The following is a 22,578-nucleotide window of genomic DNA, read 5'->3' as shown; positions in this document are numbered from 1 at the left end:
TGTTTGCACTAATTGTACCTTGTAATGCTAAGTGATAAACATTGCAATTATGTCTGATAGCAATGCTATTTGTCTCTGAAATCCAAATTTGCAAAGAACAAAATGTTCATCTTGTTCCGTACGGGTGAGCTGTGAGTCCAAGCACTTCAAAATACAGTACTGTGAAACCTCAATTCTTGATTCTGCCTTAAAGCTTGTAAAAAATAAATAAATAAGTCAGTGAAATATGCTGACTCACATTCGAAGCAGTAAAGACTCCTGCAGTCCCCAAGTACCAATACCCCAGTGCCATGCACGTCAAAGATGATAATTTGTTGCGATCTGCAACAAAATGTCTACTACCACTCCTCATTTATCATTACAGTTAAAAGCCAAAGTTAAAAACACTGCCTGTATGGCGAATAAAGGATATTTGGTGGTAATAGTTTTGACTTACTAAAGTAAATCAGCAGTTGACCAGCATCACAGACTGGACTGGACTGGGTTTGACTTTGGAACTCCACTGACTTGTCCGACAAGATGTTTCATTGTATGGACAGGAAATCATGTCATGGCATGGCTAAAAATTAATACCGCAAAGTCAACATCCAATCAGATTATTTTGGTGTCATCTTTGATGTTACTCAATGGCCCCTCAGTGGCATGTTTGCGTTACATATAGGGGTAATGTATTCATTTTTTTGTACAGGAGAGTAAACATATTTTGGCTGTTCAGCTCGGTGACAGCTTCTCTCGCGTTTTGGAAGGGAAAAAAAATAAATGGATGTCTTAACTGCATATGACGAAAATAAAATTTGAGGCATTTTACTCAAAAGATAAATAATTACAACTTTGATATAACGCTGTGTATAAAATCATCAAACTTGATCAAAGGCATCTAGTTTGAAGTCTGGAATGGGAGCAGAGCCAATACTGATATTTTTGTTCTATTAATAACTTAAATTGAAATCAACCCAATCATATTTTTTTCAAGAATATGTTCCCAGCAGGCCCACAAGTTGAAACACGGCATTCTGATTAATATTGCGTTTGTGGAATATGCGTTAAGCAGCAAAATCCACCCCTTTTTAGCCATCTCAGCGGGCAGCCATTTTGTCACTTCTGTCGACTGAAAATGATATCACAACTACTTGCATTGAACATATTCTTGAAAAAAATAGGTTTGGGTTGGCTTCATCTTTAAGTAATGTCCACATTTGAGTACTTATTTGGTTGTACCTCTTTTTAATCCCTCATAAGAATGGCACATTCCAGTCACAAATGCACACAAAATATAATGTGTAATTTAAGTACGGCTTTTTTTTTTCTTTTTTGGGCAAAATCATTTCTCAGTTAATTTTAACGACTGTAGTTTTGAAAATGAAAATGAAAGTGAAAATTCTCACTTACCAAACATTAGTGAATGGGGCCCATTCTTTTTTTCCTTAAACTTTTTCAAAGGGCATGTCAGTATTCCCTTCAACATGCCCTCAACATGGATGATTGAGACAAATTATCTACAGCAGAGCACATGCCGTACGCCTGCTATACAATACGGTATTATCCTGCACTCATCTTTTCTGTACATGCACACCCTCATTCCTCCCCACCACCACTGTAGTTTGTCTCTTCTGCCCTCTGAGCAATTTAAGATTATGTTTCGCCAAGCTGATCTCACATCAGTCCCCTGCCTGCCGACTAATCGGGCTGCCCTTTCCTTATCGTCCTCTCCAGAATTCACACTCTCCCTCCATCTTTTTCACTTTTCAACCTTCTATACATTTCTCATTCCCCCAGGTCAGTCCACTCTCGCCTTACGTAACCTTGTTCTGTCTTGGAGTCATGCTCTGTGACCATGCAGTCAACAGTTAATGTTGACCTTTTGATGGCCTGAATAAGCACTGTCTTGTAAGCACTTTGCATTTGTTCCCTGTGGGTCTCATGGTGTTCTTCTCAACTAAACATTGTTGATGCCAGCTGTTTGGTGCTATTTCTTTAGCCTGTAGTGAACACAGAAATTGATAGTTGCTGACATTTTGACATTTCAAAACCAGTATGAATTGAATTACTTTCTAATCTGATGCCTTAAGCATGTTCTTTTGTCATTATTGGCTATTTTTGCAAAAGTCTTTACACAGATAGGAACACCTTTCACCATATTGAAATAACTTCGTAGTTCACTTGCAAAATCAAGTAAGTCTTGAGTAACTCTTCAAACCTTAGCAAAGAAAATCTATCAGACAGTTAATACAAGCCATCATATAAGTAAGCAGACAATGAGCCAACTACACACTGATGAGAAGAATGAAAAACAAGGCTTTTGATTTCTCTGTACACAAGGTAGGCTATGTCAATTTGAGGTCATACTTTTGTCATAGTTCTGTAAACACACAGGGATCCAAATTTCAAGTATTTTCATTCAAGGTGTTGACTTTATTTTCTGTCAACACACTGCAAAACTGTACAAATGTATGGTTATTATTTACACTATTACTGACAATATTCTGAGAATTGTCTGGCCACATTGTCACAGGAGAAAAGAGTTTTAGATAATTGTTTCACTTTGCAATCAGCCTAAACACTGTAAAATAAGCCACAGGTAAGCTAGGTTGTGGAGTACAATGGAAGGAGAAAGAAGAGTGAGAATTAGAGGAGGCAGAGGAAGCAGATGTAGAGGTGAAGAAGCAAGAAGTAGAGGACCCAGAGGGACAACACTTTGTGAATACCGTATATATTTGTATACATACATATATATATATATATATATATATATATATATATATATATATATATATATATATATATATATATATATATATTTTTTTTTTTTTTTTTTTTTTTTTTTTTTTTTTCAGAAAATCTCAATTAAATTATAAATGGTATGGCTCTGACCTTTCAACTTTGAGGGTTCCACTGTTCTTTCAGGCACTGTTTGTTTTTGTATAAACATTATTTCAACTTAAGCAGGCCATCCATCAATGTGCGATTGTATGAGCAAGAAACATAAACCCTTGAGTGTCTGCATCATTAAATTATGTAAATGCAGCTGCCTTGCCAGAGGAGTATGTGCAAGAAAGGGCCGCTTAAGTCTGCTCTCCAGATCATAACCTGCATCAGTGTAAGTGCAACATGACGCAAATCCATCATACATACTAATAATTTAATAACAATGAATTATTTGTAGTACTTTTCCAGACACAGTTACAAAGTGCTAGACAGAATATAAAGAATAGTATAATAAAACCGTAGAGCAATTATACAGATATGATTAGTGACACACAGCAGATTACGAGAAAAAGAAAAACATGGGTTTGAGCAGGAATTTCCTTTGCTCTGCTTATGGTTTGTTTTGCTTTGATTTATTTGCATAATGGACCCTCTAAAGTTGCCATTGTGATCTTATCATTTGGAATAAGGCCACCCATTTTTTTTCACAATCTCGCTAATCTTCAGAAAGGTAAAGATTCAAGTAAAGTGTCATTTCCATATCTATTTTTTTCCAAAGAGAAGAGAGATTGTTTCCATCTTTTTTTTTTTACCTGACCTGTTCTGCTTGGTCATGCAGAATAGTTTTTTTCTTATTACTGGGACAGTTTTTCTGTGTAACAGAGTTTGAAATACTCAGTCTGTGGTTGTTTGTGTTGCAGTATTTATTGGAAATGCAGTCAGATAGAACAAGGTTTGTGAGGGAATCAGCAGAGAGAAAATAAAGAACAGAACAAAAATGGAAAACAACAACATAGAACAATAGCATAATCACACGTAAATCAAGGTCTTATGTGTGGAGAAAAAGCAGTCACCTTGTGCCAGAAGCCCATGCCTAAGGAACCCACTGAGATCTCCCACCCCCTCTGAGGCGCCCATTACCAGAGCCCAGGAGGGAGGACACAGGGACCCAATGCTTCCTACTCCAGCTACCAGGGCGCCCCACTCCACAGAAGAGCCTGCAGCTCCCAATCGCTTTTTTATCCCTCCTTTTCTTATTACAGTCCCCTTTCTGCTCCCACACTTTCGCTCTGCCCTACTCTGCAAATCATCGCATTGTCATTAAAAAAGTAAATGTAAAAAAACAATATTTGCTTTAGTATGTAGTCATAGAATTTCTGTGTTCATTATGATATTCTAGACAAAAAATGGGATTTATTTTGACATTTTCTTTACTCAGATTGGCTGTTTTTGTTTTATCCTTCTAGAAAAAAAAATGCATTGTTCAGTGTGATATTGTCCAGAGCTATAATGCACAAGGTAAACATACCATTCAATAATAAATATAAATGTTGACGAAGTAAAACAACAGGACGCCTGGCCATGAAATTTTGAGGGTGTTTCAGCACCACCAGGATGCTGTGAAACTTCTCTCTCACAATAACAGAAATCAAATCTATTCTGTTACTCAATAGAAAAAGACCAACTACACCGTCAAATGTTGGAAAGGTATGACGTGTGATTCAGTCACAGTTTCCTCTTTAAAAACTCAGTAACTAACCTTCCTTTAAGCTTTGATTTTATGTATGAATGTTGTATATATATATATATATATATATATATATATATATATATATATACATATATATACATATATATACATATATATACATATATAATTATACACAGTATGCACACAAGCAACCTTGTGACATAAGATGAAGACATAAGATAACATGTGACATAATGGACCGATCAGAGCAGCAACAATTCGTGATTCATGATTATCTGGCTGTCTGTTGGACCCAAATAATTATAAAATACAACAAAACCAACCCCGGGGCTCGCAATGGAATTAAGCACACGCAGTTGGGTAAGTAGTAAAGTACTAGTGGCGCATTTTGAAGCGTGTCCACAGTCGGTTCGAATAGTAAATTAGCCAGCTAATGATCCTTAAAAAGCCTCTGCCGTTAAGCATCTCTTGATAATTTTTTGGAATAAGGGCGGGGGGTTGCGGCCGCAAGGGGACCCAGGTCAAGGGTGGAGGGTCGCGGCCGGACCGGCAAAAATGGGTCAAGTGCCCAGCTCTGCTCATTTCTTTAGATTTAATAGATTTAATGGAACTTCATTTTTAAAGATAACGAAAATAAATTAGACGGGAGGGCACCTCATAAGAAACTATTAGTACGTAAAATGTATTATATATACAGGTTTTTATCGAAACTGCACGGCTGATTGCGCGGGCTTTATATATGTATTTAGTCTTAGAGTAGTTGCTGTAGTCATCGATCAAAGATGGCCGACCTTCTGCGCATGCCGGGGTCACAGACAGTGCCTTGACTGGCATGATGCTAGCAATCAGATAGGAAGTGAGAACATAAAACAAAGAGAGGGAGTGCAGAAGACAACCCTTCTAACTAAAGGCCTCTACAGTAATCCCCCCTTTATGGTGCCTGGGTTGAATAAAATCTATTTGGAGTCAGCTTTGCTATTTATATTCTGTTTACACGATCATCATAACCGTCCAATTTTAAAGCAATACAAAAACATTTAAACACATAATATATTGAGAGAGAGCGCAAGAAAAATGGATAACACAATAATATTGTACAAACAATATGTAAAATACACGTGTAAAAAAATCTGAAATATACCCGGACCATTGAACCTCAATGTAACGGGGGTTTACTTGTTTGTTCAACTGTTTCTACCGCCACCTACTGTATTCCCTGCCAAACTAGAGAGCCAGAGAGACTTTGAAAGGCATTTCTCTTTTCCTGCTTCACAGATTTTCTGCACCATGGGTTCAATATGGCTTCTAAACCATCACATACCATAACACATTCTTTCTCAGGTGAAGAGAACAGGATTTTACGATGGAACGACCAAAGAAAAGATTCCCCACCAGAGCAAGAATTGCTGCCCTCTGTGGGTCTGTGTAATCCTTCAGAGGAAGAAGTGTGCAAGAGTTTCCTCACTCCCTAGCCTCCAAACGGCACTAAACCTTGTTGTTGTGAGTCATGAGTCATGGCCTACTTCCATTGCTTTTACCTGTTTTTCACACATTGCAGAGGCTGTGGCAGAAAACTATCACGCTCCCCCCGGAATTTTGTTGTAGTGATGTTGCACTTTAGAAAGCAAACATGTCCACCACATGATACCTGGATGTAGTCAGGGAGGAAAAATGTTAGCATAGCATTAACAAGGTAAACGCAAAACAAAACATGACATTCTGGGCCCTATTTTCGTTCCGGGCGCAAGACTAGCATAAAGCATGTGTGGAGTTTTCTTTCTTTTGGTATTTTGCTAGACTTTGCGCCGGTAGAAATGGGTGTTACAGGGTGTTTGCGCCTTTGTGTGCCATTGTGGGAGCGAACGTAGTATTTTCCTGGCTAATCTCGTGGCATCCCTCATTTGCATAAAACTCAGGGTGGTATGCAGCACACGCCCAAGTACGCCATGCTTGACATGTGGAAATAGAAATTAGACTTGCTGGAGTCCGTGCATGACAATGGCATGTATGCGGTAATATCTCCTCTTTCAGATGATGTGTGTATAACGTGCAACGAGAGACCGCCTTGCGCCTCCCAATCGCGTGTTGGTGCATGACACGCCCACCCCCTCCCCAAAAAGTGATGGTGGTACTATTAAAGTGTTTTTAATATGATAATGATTATAATTCGCTCAATGAATTGGTTTCTACAAAGATTATGAGGGATTGTCTCACGCTGGTGTAATTTTAGGAATGAAATACCATATGGTCCCCCACGCACGTCGATGGAGCGCCGAAGTTAGTCTGCCTATGCCTTGATCAAATACACCAAACTAGCGTTAGACCACCTGCGCTGTAAAAGAAACCACCTTCGAGCCAGTCTAAAATATTGTCAACTTTTTACCACCAAATTGCGAGATGCGCTGGAGGGCGCTTGAGGACGAGTGTCTACCAAATTTACAAACACCTTGAACTAGATCATTGCCCTGGCACGCAAATGACGATGCGCCCGTTTTTGCGCCGAGTGCAGACTATTTTCTGTCACCAAATTAGCAGGTGCGCCGGGGGCAAGGCTGCTTTCTGCGCCGGCGCATCCAGACAGGCACAACAAAGCCCCAAACACGCTAAACCGGACATGTGCTGGCACAAAAATTAAGTTATGCCCATTTTTACGCCGAGTGCATTGGCACCGGTGTAAAAAATAGGGCCTCTGTGTGATCTGTTTCACGAATCATTCACGTGTGAAAGTCATTCAGTCGAACAATTAATGTAGCTGTTAGAACATTGGAACTGATCTGACAAATTATTAATTAAAGAATAAACCATTTTTATAAAGATCACCAGGGTGGTTTTGAATATACCGCTAACATGAGAATTATTGTGCTTGTCGTTTAGCGTGGTGTAGAAATGCACTGCACCATGTGTTTTGTTTTTTGAATAAAGTACTTTGGTTACCACAGTGCTTGTGATGAGTTGTTTGTCTAGTTCAGGGGTTTTCGATCCTGTTCCACGAGGGCCAGTGGCCTGCCTGTTTTCCATCCATCTAACACGCCTGAATCAAATGATTAAATAATCAGCAAGGTGTGCAGAAGCTGGATAACAATCCTGATCATTTGAATCAGGTGTGTGTTGCAGCAGGGAGAGATGGAAAACAGCCAGGACGGCTGAGGACGCCGGCCCTTGAGGAACAGGACTGAAGACCCTTGGTCTAGTTTATATTTAGGTTTACTTCTTGCTATGGCTTGTTTTCTTGTGTCCTGTCTTGCTTGTCAGGTCTTTTGTTTCCACCTGTGCTCGTCAACCAGGTCAGCCACTCGTGCCCAGGTGTTCCTCGTTTTGTCAGATCAATGACGTTGTCACGTTGTTTTGTTTCTTGTAGTGGTGTGTTTTGTTGTTACGTTGAATTTTGGTCTTTACAGGACATTTGTAGTGCTTTTGATTTAGTTTTCCACAGTACCCTGCTTGTTAATAAATTGTTTTGTTCGGCACACCCTGCTTCTCCTGCCTCCTTTCTTTTGGGTCCTTTTCCATGCAAAACATGACAGTGCTTGTATTTGATCTCATCACATCATACAACTACACCTAATGAAGTGGCCAGTGTGAGTACATAGAGATAAGTGTTTTTTAATTGGTAATTACTGATGAAACAGCTATTGACTTTTATGTCCATGTATTTGTTTTTTTTAATCCTGCGTGTAGTCACGCAGTAAGCAAATCTAATCAACCTTTGACAAATTGCAATTGGACAACGCAATTGTGTGTTTTGTTTTGTCAAAAATTGAGAAATATAAAAAAAAGGAATAATGAATCCAGCTGTTGTGATAACTATAAGTAATATCTTTCTATTATTTCATATATATATTGCCTTCAAAAAGAGCCGCAGACTGGTTTAATTGTACGCACTATAAGTGATCAATAATGACATAAACCTGCAGTATGTTAATGGGTAGAGTTAATGAGAAAATGCCAGTGATACATGACGAATGCATCCGTGGCAAAACTCTTGTTCTGATCACATTCTGGGGAAAGAGGATTTTAGTATATGCAGCATGCAAGTTGGGAAAATATTTTTCTGGATAAAATATGTGCTTAGAACTCGACTTTGTGTCTGCCAAACTGCCAAAATACTTCATTGTTCGTTTAACTATTTTGTTAGCAGCATACCAAGTGTGTTGCTTAATCATGATTCCGTAGAGTGGGGCTGAATGAAAAATGTACTGTAAAGTATGTCTTGGAAGATCCATACCTCCATATCTGTACTGTGCCAGAACACAGAACGCACAGCAAATTTATCAGCCTTTACAAATGCATATGGGGCTCTATTTTTGCATGTGGCCTAAGTCTGCATGGAGGCGTTAGACCAGGTGCTGGTAGTTTCACAGACACGCGTAAGCACGTGTATTTAAAGCGGAAGTCAACCCAAATATAATGTTTGTGGAATATAAGTTCAGCAGCAACAGGCACTCAAGACAAAATCGCTGCCCCCGGAGATGGCTAAAAACGAGTGGATTAACACTTATTCCACAAACGCAATATTTATCAGAATGCCTTGTTTCAACTAGTAGGCCTGAATAGAACATATTCTTGAAAAAAATATGCTCGGGTTGACTTCCACTTTAAAGAGCGGTTTGGCATCAACACGGCCAACTCCATTCGCCAATAATCGAATCAGCTCCTCTCATTACATTTAAATTTGGCGTACTCCTATCTCGAATGGAGACAATTCTGGGCAGAAAAAGGAATCAGCAATCCATGCGTGATATGAGCATTGCCACTGCGCTGGGCCTGTGTGGCCCACTGTTGTCGTATTTATGAATGAAATATGATCAAATCCACACATACTGTACGTCTGCAAGACTCCGAATCTGTCTGCCTGTTCAAATTCACCAAAATCACATTTGGGCGAACACTATTTAGACATAGTCCAAGCAGGCGTAACATAGACTGACATTCTGCCACCATATTGTCGTTTCACCGGGCATATCATCAAGAAAACGCCCTCGCTACATGGGGCCGCCCAGCATGGCACAGACCGATCTGTAAAATAAGCAGACAGACGCAGCAAATCTTGCACCCGCATACACCAGCATTTCTGAATATGTCGTCAACTAAAATAGAGCCCACGAAATGGAAATCTCCATTTAGTCAACCCAAACATATATTTTTTTAAGAATATGTTCTATGCAGGCCCACTAGTTGAAACACAGCATTCTGATTAATATTGTGTTTGTGGATTATGAGTTAAGCAACAAAATCCACCCATCCAGCCATCTCAGGGGCGTGGCCATTTTGTCACTTCTGTCGATTGAAAATGTCATCACACACCCTCAGGTCTCAGATAACAACCAAGCATAGCTCAGCTTCAGAAAACAGGTGAGCTGTGATTGGTCGTTATGAGCCCTGAAGGTCTGTGATGTCATTTGCAGTCACCAGAAGTGACAAAATGCCCCCCCCCCCCCCAGAGGGCTAAAAAGGGGTGGATTTTGCTGCTTTACTCATATTTTATGTTAATCATATTGCCTTGTTTCAAATAGTGGCCCTGCATAGAACATGTTCTTAAAAATATATATGTTTGGGTTGACTTCCTCACTAATGACAACTTCATGAGCAATCACCTGGATTATCAAAATTGTAGTGACCCCCGAATAGCTGCCAAGCATACATTTATTCCAGACCTCTTTAACAGGAAGCAGGCTTAACATTATCCAGAAGGGCAAACATTTTGCAGTGATGCCTATAAACAGAACAATGCAGCTATTGTCATGCATGTTAGAAGGCATTATTGAAATAACACTAATACAGCAGTAGTCAGGCTGTGGGTAATAAAAATGTTAATGTCAAGGAAGAAAAGGGTCTGACTCTGGAATGTCATCAACAGTAGTGCATGTTAAAATGAGAGATTTGCTATATGGGAATATGTGGACTGAATGTAAAAGGAAGCAACAATTCCCTCCTGTCTGAGCTCTGGGTCCTTACATATTGGACTATTTGTAAGGTCAGCACGCAGGAAGTGTTACTTGACTTGAATATTCTTTGAACTGATGGCGAAGGGCTCTGTTTGGCATTCAGCATGTGGCTCGGAGCTGCACTGACCAGTTTGAACGAGCACGAGTTCAGTAGACGATGCAACACATGGGGCCTTGTTAGAACACACTTCTTCGGTCAGTTGACCAAAGGAAACCAGATTCATAAGTTATCAGATGCATAGATGTAAAGTATCCTCCTCCTCTGGCTCCACAGATACCTAAAAATGCCACGCATACGTAAAAACATCATGAGAAACAATTAGTACCCTCAAAAGGTGCTTGGAAACGTGTCTTCGGGGTGAGTGCTGTGGGAGAGAACTCTGAAGAAAGCACAGTAGCTCCAAGAATAGAGGAAAAAAAAAACATGCAATTGATCTATCTTTGATTGATTTGTTGCAATGAGTTTTGAAATTGTTGATGAATAAATTCCAACAAAAACAAACACGATATCTAATTGCCAAAACAGAAATCAGGTAAGGAAGACTGCTTCAATCAGACATCTGTGTGCCAGGATTTCGGAAGAGACATGCGGGAGAAAATACCTATGCTGCCAGACAACAATCAGGATTCTGTGTGGAAAGCTGGAGTAAGCATACAGGACATGCCAGGCCTTTGATCAAGAAGGGAGAGTTACCTAGGTGGGAGAGATCAAATGAAGGAAGGTATTTGAGTGTCTCTCAGGCTAATGCGGCTTATTTCGCCTGTGCATCTGTGACAAGATATTGTCAGAAATCCACCTAGTTTTTCTCTCCCAAAAATCTCCAGACACTACTATGCAAAAAAGGGACTCAATCACGTATGCAATTATAATCCGGCACACGCTGCGCAATGAAACAGCAGCAGGCAATTCAAATGAAAACGAGGTACAATGTTTCTTGCAATGTGCAGCACAATTACAAGGCCCTAATTTGTTTTGTCTTCCCTTTTTTCCTGTTCTCACCTGCTGCAACATGCCAAAGAAAAGCTGCATGAACAACGCCTGAGCCCCACCTTTCCACCACCAATTGGAGGGGTTGTCAGACTGTGGCAGTGCGATTTCAAATCCCTCAGCCTAGAGAGTGAACGAGAGGCGGATTAGAGGGGTAATGCCAGTAGATGAGAGCAGAAGGGCCACAGTGGTTTGGCACTCTGCAAGGATTAGCTCCCAAAACTACTTCACAGTCACCAACTACTGTATGTCAATCAAGCACATAATTCAGACAGTCTACCAAAGACTCTTCAACATCAAATGCATCTCCAAGCAACAAACGGATGTGTGACTTCATTGAAATATCTGGAAAGTGGGTTGCAGTTAGAGACTATCAATGAAGACCTTATTTTACAAAACTGCCTTATTCACAGTTGCCATGATGCCATGGTCGGATTATAAACACTATAATCACACACTAACTAACAACCAACATTTTACACAATGAGTGATGGGAAACATGCAACCCTGCTGCTCCTCCAAAATTGCACAAAGTCCCACGACAATCTAAGGCAAGATGGGATGGTAAACTGATCCATTGTACATACAGCAGAGGGAAATAGTGATTTGCTCCCCTGCTGATTGTGCTCAATTTGTAATTTTGCTTATTTACAATGCAATTTCTAGAGCCCAATTATGGTTGTTTATTGCTCATACATTATATATATATATATATATTGACTAAATATACAAGGTCTGAACACTTCCTTGTTTTTTCAAAATGTGATTTTCATTGTGGGACAACAATTTCAACCAATTCGGTAGAATGGCTCATATATATATATATATATATATATATATATATATATATATATATATATATATATATATATATATATATATATTAGGGGTGGGAACGATAATCGATAAACGATAAAAAATTTTCGATGCATCATTCGTTTTGTTAAAACGATTCTGCATCTATTCAGAGTTATTAATAATCGATGTTTAAAGCATAAAATTTAAAAAAAAATAAAAAGATGTGCAAGCAATTACATGCATTTGTACGTCAGACATCTGTGCCCAGGCTTACATGACAAAATGGTGGGACAAACAAAACCTCACACGAGCGGCGCGATCCTCGTTAAAAGCATCGGTTTGGAGACATTTCGTTTCTTTATTAAGTGTGAGACGTTGATGAAAAATATTTCGGTAACCCAACAAAGATGACACGTTTCCACCCAGAGTTGAGTGCTGCGACCCGTCGGAGATGATAACAGCCGACTTACTCTGTCAGGAGCTCTCGCAACTATCCCACCAAGAAAAATTACCAAATCCATTGCAGAGTACATTGCATCAGATTTGCGCCCGAATCGGTTATGGAAGGAAGGGGCTTTTGCAGCCCCGTTGCTGCCGTGACGCTGTATATAAAATTCCCGCAAAGCATGTTGATGACTTCTTTCCTCACACAAAAACCTAGAATATGCACGCCTTCTGCAAGATTAACAGTTTAAAGTCTGTTATTTATTGTTACAAAATATGCTGCTTTATCCATCCATTCATTATCTCTACCGCTTATCCTCACAAGGGTCGCGGTGAGTGCTGGAGCCCATCCCAACTGTCATCGGGCAGTAGGCAGGGGACACCCTGAATTGGTTGCCAGCCAATCGCAGGGCTCACAGAGACAAACAAACATCTGCACTCACAATCACAACTAGGGGCAATTTAGAGTGCCCAATTAACCGACCAAGCATGTTTTTGGAATGTGTGAGGAAACCGGAGTACCCGGAGTAAACCCACACAGGCACGGGGAGAACATGCAAACTCCACACAGGGGGGCCGGGATCGAACCCACGACCTCTGAACTGTGAGGCCGGCGTGCTAACCAGTCGACCACCGTGCCGCCCATGCTGCTTTATATTTCGAGTAGTAAAGCTGTTCTGTTTGATGGCAATTTCTCAGGGCTTAATGTTAGTGTTAATTACACCACTCACAGTAAGCTGTGGAACCAGCTCGAACTTTTATTGCTCTTAACAGAGGAAATACACAGTACAGTACTTCTATCAGCCATACCGCAAGAGCACCACGCGCCTTTTTCTTTCTTCAGTCTCGTCCTCTTTTATTTTTGTCCACCCAGGGACATTCTTGCTCTCTGGTTCACTTCGCCAACAGTCAATTTTCACACAATGTTCAACACTGCCCTCTGCTGTAATGCACAATATCACGTCCAACATAAACTACATGTGAAATAAAGGTCACCAATTGATCATCCACCCATCCATTATCTAAACCGCTTTATCCTCACGAGGGTCGCGGGGGTGCTGTCTTGGGCATTAGGCCGGGTACACCCTGAACTGGTTGCCAGCCAATCGCAGGGCAAATTGCAATATCATATAAGAGAAAATATACTACACCAAGCACGTCCGCCTCACAGTTCAGAGGTCATGGGTTCGATCCCGGCTCCGGCCTCCCTGTGTGGACTTTGCATGTTCTCCCCGTGCCTGCGTGGGTTTTCTCCGGTTATTCCGGTTTCCTCCCTCATTCCAAAAACATGCATGGTAAGTTGATTGGACTCTCTAAATTGCCCCTAGGTGTGATTGCGAGTGCGGATGTTTGTCTATGTGTGTCCTGCGATTGGCTGGCAACCAATTCAGGGTGTCCCCCGCCTACTGCCCAAAGACAGCTGGGATAGGCTCCAGCGTGCTCCGCGGCCCTTGTGAGGATAAGCGGTATCGATAATGGATGGATGGATATACTACACCAGGTGCTACATTAGGTTAAATAAAAGCGACGTTCATTGCTAAGTTACACGGTAATGTCAATCAGACGATACATGTTGCACTTAAAGTATTCAAATACAGGTTACGCAAAATCAGATTAAGTTTAAATATGTTTTGATATTGTTTTTGTTTTAGGAGAAGTTACAGACATTTGTTACAACAAATGCTGCCATTGGCACTTTTTGAAATTTGTGTTGACACACATAAACAAGGTTGCCTTGCTACTTTAATAAAAGTCAAAGAGTGAACTATAAATCGTTACTCTTCCTTGAGTTATGCAATTGTTTTTTTGAAAAAAAAAGGTACCAGTATTTTAGATTAATTATACAATGTAAGCCATTGTAGTGATGCATCGGAATCTAATCGAATCGTAGGAATCGGAATCGGATCGAATCGTGGGCCTCTGAATCGGAATCGGATCGATATATTAGGGGTGTAACGGTACGCAAAATCACATTTCGTTTCGTTTTTTTGGAAACTTCGGTTCAGTATATTTTCGGTACAAAAAAACAGATTTTTTTTTGAAAAATATGTTTATTTTGAAAAGATGACAAGTAATCGGTAATTTTTTTAGAAAAAATAAATAAAAGTGAACCATTCGGATGATATTCTAAGAAATTACACCAGAATAAAAAATACACTAACAATAAAGATCTCTTAATTTAGTAAATTATTAAGACACTGAAATCTTTAAAAACTCAGCAGCAAAAGCCTATGACACATCTAAGTATTCAAGTTAAAGCCAAGTTGTCATTACAGTACATATATCAACTTTTTGTGATGTATGAAAATACATACAATAACAGTTACAATTACTGCTAACTATATTAAAACTCTTTTTACAATGGGGAAAAAAATGGAAAAAGTCTATATGGAATTGTATACACTTTTTAGGCATTGAAATCTTTGAATGTTCAACAGCATATTGTAACGAATTGGGTTGTCTGTGTTGTGGTCGGATTTGTGTGTTGCTGAGTTGTGATGTTTCCGAGGTTCATGAATGCATCGTACGGCTAGCGAGTTGAGCAGCGGAGAAAGAAGAGTGCGAGCAGTTGTACTTAGATGAATAAAAACGTGATAATTAAACTACGTCTGACGGCGTGTTCCTGGAAGACGCTACAATATGATAAATCTCGCTATTTAAGTTTGACGTTTTTGCTCCCTCGTTTGAGAAACATTCACAGTCAGATGATGCCGTGCATGTTAGACGTGCTAGCCGCAACATAGCCGCCCATCTCATGCAGCAATGTCGGCACACAACTTTCGGACTTATCTACACACCTTTCCCGATCGGCGATGGGGAACAGGAAAGCCGGAATGTTCCCAAACAGGAGACCGCAGTGTACGCGGGGACCTTCGAGCTCTGGCTCTCGCTGTTGTGCCGCCACTCCCGTCTCCGGCACGCAAAAGTCAGCGTAAGCTCGCTCTAATAAGTGAACCAAACCGAACGCAAGTGGACCGAACCGAACATGCCAGACTTCAGCCTCCCACAGTTTGGCAGATGCCCTTGTGGCACAATAAACCAATTTACCAATACTCCTAATCGCAATTTGTCATGAGTGTGAAGCACATCTGTTCCAGGACTCTATTTCTTACTTTGCAATCTCTATATCGCCATGGGCAAGACTAAAGAGACCCGCACAAGACTGGAATTGGATACAAAACCAATTTGAAAAAGGCTTGGTGAGAAGTTAGCAACTAATTGCACAATTATTTGAAAGTGGAAAACAAGCCACAAAATGATCATTGATTGCCCTCAGTCTGGAGTTGCATGCAAGAGCTTGTCTTGTGAATTGAGGATGTTCATAAAAACGTTGAGGGCGCAGCATCATGTCTCCTCGTTCGTGATCTGAAGGCATTTGTGACCTCAGTCACCAAGAAAACAGTTGGTAACACACTGAGCCATAACGGAGTGAAATTTTGCAGTGGCTAAAGTGTTAAAGTTTTGAGTTTCGAAGTGGCAGCAGAGAAATTTGGGAAACAATCCCTCATGTGCCAACGTGTTGACCATCGACAAGAATCTTCTCATGGCTGTGTGCTAACAAGGGTTTCTCCATCACATACCAAATTGTGTTTTGCTTCCTGATCGAATGATTATTCCATTCAATAAAATGCACAATATTTTACAAATTTTATATTGTTTTTCCTGACTGGTAATCTCTATAATTCTAATCTATTTCATCATCTGTACCCTATTACCTTTGTAATTAACAACCTTTCAGTGAGAAACTGTTCATTCCTTTGAAGTGATCAAATTTATTCTGCAGAAAACATAAAGCATTCCCCTGCTGTACACAAATTGATTGGCCATGGAGTTACTTACATCTGCAGAATGTAATGAGAACCAGTACAAAAACGCTAGAAAAAATACTGTATTCTGTCTGAAAATGTAATAATGCTCAGCTTTGTCACCACATGCACTGCAATAAAAAACAATCCTTTGACTTTACCTCATTTGAACATGTACATAGGTTGCAGAGAATTAAAATGTGATAGACTGAATGTATCCGTCCATCCATCAATCCATCCATCCATCCATCCAACAACTTTCTTTTCCTTGTCCATGTCATGGGGTGAGCTGGGGCCTATCCCAGCTGACTTTGGTCAAGAGGCTGTGACACCCCGGACTCGTCACCAGACTCTCGCACACTCGCAAGGCACATTTGAAAACGTTCTCATTGTAGATAAATAAAGGATGTAGATAATGATAAAACCAAATTGATTATTCCACCTGCAGAAGAGACGATCCAGCTTCAGAAAGTGTTCGAATATATAGTTTCTTTTTGCAGTGACCGCATGCTTAACCATTTTGAAATGGAGAAAGGAATTTCATTTAATTCAATTATATACCTACAGTGTACTTAAGATGACTCAATGGACTTCTTTGAGAAGAAAAAAACTACAAACACTTTTTTTATTTCTGTTCAGGAATCCAAGTAAATAGCTAAAATGTAATATGAGGGTTACTGTGCGTTAGTGTGTGTGTGCGTGGGTGGGTGGGGGGCTGTGTGCATGTAGGTGTGTGTGTGTGTGGGTGGGTGTGGCAGTAGGGAGTGCGCGACTAGTCGTTTAACCGTTTAACGGTCTACGATTTATTAAACGTTTCGTATTTTACTAGTCGGTTAAACGCAGCATTAAGAATCACTCATCTTGTTCCTCACGCCTCGGCCTCTGTGAACAAGCTGAGCACCAAGAGAGAGAATTGCAGCTTAACAAACAGTCCTGAATGTTTGGGCAAAAATAGCCCCTACTGTAAATACACAAAACATTTGCATTTTAAACTTTGAATTCAATATGTATTAAATTTCAAGTTTTCTTGCTTATAGACTAGTCGACTAGTCGCAAATAAAATTTGAGACTAGTCGGCGGGCAAATTAGTCGAAATTCCCAACCTTGACTGGTTGATGGTCAATCACAGGACATAAAAAACTATCACACTCAAAGTCACACCTATGGTCAATTTTGAGTCGTTATGCATGTTTCTGTAGGGCGGAAGCGAGCGTACACGTAGAAAACCCGCGCAAGCACCGGAAAGATGAAAAATATGTGCTGCGTGTGTTTGTGCTTACACGTGGGGATTGGAGTGGTGAGTGTCTGTTTGTTGTTGTTTTTTCCTTTTTATCGATCCTTTTTATCTCCGTACAGCACTTTGTGTTGCATTTTTAATGTATGAAAAGTGCCACGCAAATAAATTGTTATTTGATTTGAAAAGGCTGCACAGGAAGATATTCAAACACTTAACGATCAGGCCTGAACATAATGTACATAGTACATTATTTAAGATGATTACATCAACACCCTTCTGGCAATGTCAATCAAAACTGAGCATCACTATCTTTGTAAAGCACACACTTTTTTTTTTAATACTGTTCTTGTATTGGATCTCATTGAAGCCTCTCTGTGAATAGTTGAACCAATGAGGTTAAACTTGAAGGCACACCTGTGGAATGAAACCTTGTTTCATTGACAGTTAGGTGTGGATATGATTGGGCACGGCAAGGATATGCAGAGTGGGCACAGGAAATCATCCAACATCACCGCAATGCAAATAATTCTCTCAGAAAGGATGGGGTGCATGATGTATCTTGAGGGGATTAGTAATAGTGCAATATTTGCATACCTCGTTTGTCCTCAATCTTGACAGTGAGCTCCACGAAAGGTTCCGACTCCCTATCAAGCTCTCTGGTGATGGTGATATCTCCACTGTCGCGACCCACGGACACAGGGGAGCTCTGTGAATCCGGGTAGATAAGATAAAAGCTGGCTGACTGGAACCTGTTGGGACTCAAGCTCGTTATGACAGAGCCGATGCTGGCATCTTCAGACACGTTGAGGGAGACGAAGGCCGCCGGGTAAAGGGACGCCCTAGGTGCGCGTCTGGCCCTCACTCGACCCGAGTTCGGCAGCCACCTGCGCGGGGAAAAGGTGATCACCACGCATTTGCTGCTCAGTGGCGGCCATCCGTGATCCGTGGCAAAAACAGAGACTTCAACGGCGGATCGTAGCCCCAGAATGGAATCGAGCAGCAAAACTTCGCCGGTCTTGGGGACGACATAAAAAGTGCCATTTTTGGGGAGTGACGTGTATGTCAAGTCTGCGTTCATGCCACTGTCTGCATCAACAGCTTTCAGCCTGTAAACAACACCCCGAATAGCCGTGGTGTCGTCTAAAGGTATGTGCACGGCTTGTGGTTGACAAAAAGTCGGCTCGTGGTCGTTTGTGTCCAAAACGTTCACTTTTACCAAAGCTACATCCACAAGAACAGAGTCTGGCGCGCAGGTGTGGCAGCACAACGCGACTCTTAGTAGGTATTCTGAGCGCTCCTCTCGATCCAGGACCCTGGAAGTTTTTAACAATATATTCCCCCGCATGTGGTGGACGAAAGCGCGGAAATCCTGGCTGCCGTTGCCATACACTTTCACGTGCATTCCCGGCACCGGGCACCATTTTTGCGCGTTGATGCGCTTCACCGGGATGCTCAGTCCGCTCACTTTCGAAGCCGTAGGTGAGTTCTCAAAAATATGTCCGTGGAAGAAAGGCAGTCGCTCCGGTGTTTCGTGTCCAGCTGCTGGCATCAAAAGGGAACACAGGAGCACGAAAACAGCCCAAATCATGTTTGTGGCAAGTTATATAAAAGCTGTCTCCAGGAGCTTCAGGGGGTGGACAGAAAATTAAGAAAAGAAAAGAGATTTCCCCTCATATTTAGATAAAAATCCTTCGTGGAGACACCTTGAATTTAAAGCTTTGGCATGCTGAGGGGTTCGTGTGTTGGCCCCACGCAGCACGGCGCTGTGCAGACGGTTCACAGCGCTGCAGGCTGCTCATACAGCTTTCAGAACGCACAGCGCCGGACAGCGCCAAGCGCTGGGGGGAGGAGGGCGAGGAGGCGCGGGGAGGGGTTCTACAAGAGGGGGCGTGCTTGTAAAGCGAGGGGGCTAGCTGCTCCTCTGCGTGCCCCACCCTGCATGATGGTCAACAGCCCCAATTCTCCTCGCTAGCGCAAGTCGTAAAAAAAAAAAAAAAAAAAAAAAAAAAGGCTCGCCATGCATTCGTGTCACAAATCCGCCCTGAGATTAAAATGTTCTCGACAGAGGGAAAATCACTCATGCTGTCACAGATGAGCAAGTAGAGTAAACACATATGTTCTTGTATATAGCTGTCTGGACTTCCAAGCCTGCTTTAAATTTGGTTCACTGCACCTTGCTTTAGATTAGACTCTATTAAATCTTTTGAACATACTCATTTGTCCACCCGCAACAGAATATATGGAAGAAAGTGGACATGACTCTGTACAGAGGCTATACAAAAAGATGCAAATCACTGGAATTCACGAACAGGAAAAAAAACAGATTATATTTGCCAGAAAAACGAATTTCTTTAAACTGCATAATGGTTTTTTTTTTCATTATAATAATAATTATTATGTTTCTAGACTATCCATCATATTTGCATGCAAAGGCTCTACCATTTGTTCAGGCACTCCCATCACACTCCAGGTGCACAGCCTGTCTTACTACCCCTGTCCAGCCCTGTCATTTCCTATTCTATCCTCTCTGCTACTTGTTGTGTCCCTTCCTCACAGGGTGTAGCACTGCCTTCCGAGTCCACATAATATCGACAGAACCCAATTCTTATGTAACGTTATATATACCGTTTCATACCGCCATTGTTTTGTTTTAGCTGTATTCTCTATTTTCTCTCTGCATTTGTCCCCCTAAACCTCGTTTTGTCTAACAACCTTTTCAATAAATATAACCACATAATAACCACAGGAGAACATATCAAACTCCTCTGGTGAGCAAAAATGTTCTGGTATAAAAAGCCATACAGATCCATTCCATGCATGACCAAGCAGACCAAAAAGACAGGTTCACAAAAATAACAATAATAAGATTTAGCCATGAAAACATTTTGAGGCTGTGATTGCATCCTGACAGAAGTAAGGAGTCAACTTAAATCAATTTTGGTGCTTTCGCAACAGCCACAGCTGTAACAAAGTGCTGTACAGAAAACATAATATTAATAATACAATCATAAATAACCAAACAAAATCTTCAAAGCGCCTTTCAAATGTGAACTTTGTATACAAGAGGTGCAGATTTGTATCCATCTTTTTTGAAGTGTCACATCTGTTATGTGAAAGAAAATTCTTTGCTAGGATGAAGAGGAAAGTTTACATAGTGGTGATGAAGAGACAACAGGAAAGCAGAGCTACAGGTGGCTGAAATTAAGATGTCAGTGTTTTTTTTTGTAGGAGTGACCAGGTTGGACAAGATTAGAAATGAGCTCATCAGAGGAACAGCCAAGTTAGGTTAGACAAAGTTAGCGAGAACAGAATTCGATGGTTTTGACACATCCGGTGGAAAGTTAGCAAGCACATTGGTAGAAGGCCGATGAGTATGAAGCTGCCAGGCAAGAGAGCAAGAGGAAGACCTAAGATTGTAAATGTAGTGAGGGAAGAGATAAAGGTGGTGGAAAAGAGAAAGATGAAGATAGCCCTCGATGGAAAAGAATGATGCACTGTGGTGACCCCTAATGGGATAAGCCGAAAGGACGAAGGAGAAATTTGTAGCAGTAAGTAAATGAGAAAGGAGCAAGATTTCAGTCTCCATTGACCAACATGAAGACACCGGGATCATAGATGTCGTGATCACAGCATGCATATCCTTGTGAGACTACTGTTTTATTATTTACATTTTTACATTGCAAAATAGTCAGAAGTATTTTGTTAAAATTACATTTTCTTCAGCAGAGGTATTATTTGGAACATTGTCATATTTGAGTAAGACTTGAAAAGACAGGTTTTATTTTTAATTTCCTACCCATACAGCGGTGGCATAAATTAAATTAAGGCTGCACAATATATTGAAAAAATATTGTCATCATGATAATGTCTGAGGCAGATAGACGGGCCGGTTCGTCACCTAGGCGTAATGCCAAGCTCTGTTTAAAGCACTACAGACATTCGGACAGGCTGCTACATCTAAACAGAAACAGTAACTGGTTAAAAATAAATATAATGAAGTAGATGTGGAGTACATTCCTTTTCTACAATATATTTGAGTGCCTTCCTCCAATTCATAACGAAAGCAAGTTGTCTTGGTAGAAAGAGTGAATATTTAAGGAGATTTAAATCTCACAGTAAGACCAATTGATTAAAGGGTGCATCATAAGACTTTTGTCCTCAAAGTGTGTTTACATTTGGTGCACAGTTTATGTACATCTAGTTGTCCAATAACTGCCCAAAACACTGCATTGTGTCTCACTCAAAAAGAGGGTTCTCTATGTGATATATATATATATATATATATATATATATATATATATATGTGAACCAAATTGTCAAATGAGGGAATGTTGAGTTGGAAATCACAGAGGCACGTCTGTGAGTCTGACATATCCTGTCGTCTTACTTGACTACTTGACGTACGCAGATCAATATTTATATGCTTGGACAGTGGAGTGCTGTATGGCATATATATATATATACACGTCAATTCCATTCAAAGTTCTACTTCATCTGTACTCGGTTTGAATATTTATCAAAGTGTTGGCTGAAAACTCTGTATCAATGTAAAAGTGCAATCCATCACCACAATTTTAGGAGAATCCACTATCAGCAGCAAATTGTTATTTTCAAGGCAATAACCAGAAGTGAGCCCCTCGATATTTCTGCATCACAGGCGGCAGCTGGAGCACAAAGCTCATATTGGTTCATCACTGCGGTCTTTTTACATGGCACGAGCTGTGTGGAATGTCACCACAAAACACTAGCCATCTCACCTTCTTTGGTGTGTTTACAAGTGCTGGCCTGTGGTTGACTAAAACTGCAATAACCACTTGGTGAACTATGACAGAGGCCCAATTGATGGGGGATGACCACAAGGCCTCAACAGTACTGTCATCCATCCATCCATTATCCAAACCGCTTTATCCTCATGAGGACCGCGGGCTTGCTGGAGCCTATCC

General features: G+C 40.7%; 1 protein-coding gene across 2 annotated transcripts in view; it reads right to left on the bottom strand.

Moving 5' to 3' along the window:
* The window catches only part of LOC147148489 (neural-cadherin-like), a 136,884-nt gene extending 117,425 nt beyond the window's left edge, over positions 1-19,459 (bottom strand). For both annotated transcript variants that reach the window (XM_086028517.1, XM_086028518.1), the window contains exon 1: positions 18,230-19,459. In XM_086028517.1, coding sequence (XP_085884643.1) covers positions 18,230-19,223 — 994 coding nt within the window. In that variant the 5' untranslated portion in view covers positions 19,224-19,459. The remainder of the gene's footprint in view (positions 1-18,229) is intronic.
* Between the last annotated feature and the right edge of the window lie 3,119 nt (positions 19,460-22,578).

The sequence above is a fragment of the Filicampus tigris genome, chromosome 4 (genome assembly GCF_054856515.1).
Source record: "Filicampus tigris isolate MCC_2025a chromosome 4, RoL_Ftig_1.0, whole genome shotgun sequence".
NCBI lineage: Eukaryota > Metazoa > Chordata > Actinopteri > Syngnathiformes > Syngnathidae > Filicampus > Filicampus tigris.
Note: the sequence above shows the minus strand (reverse complement) of the source record. Positions and strands in the feature narration are given on the sequence as shown.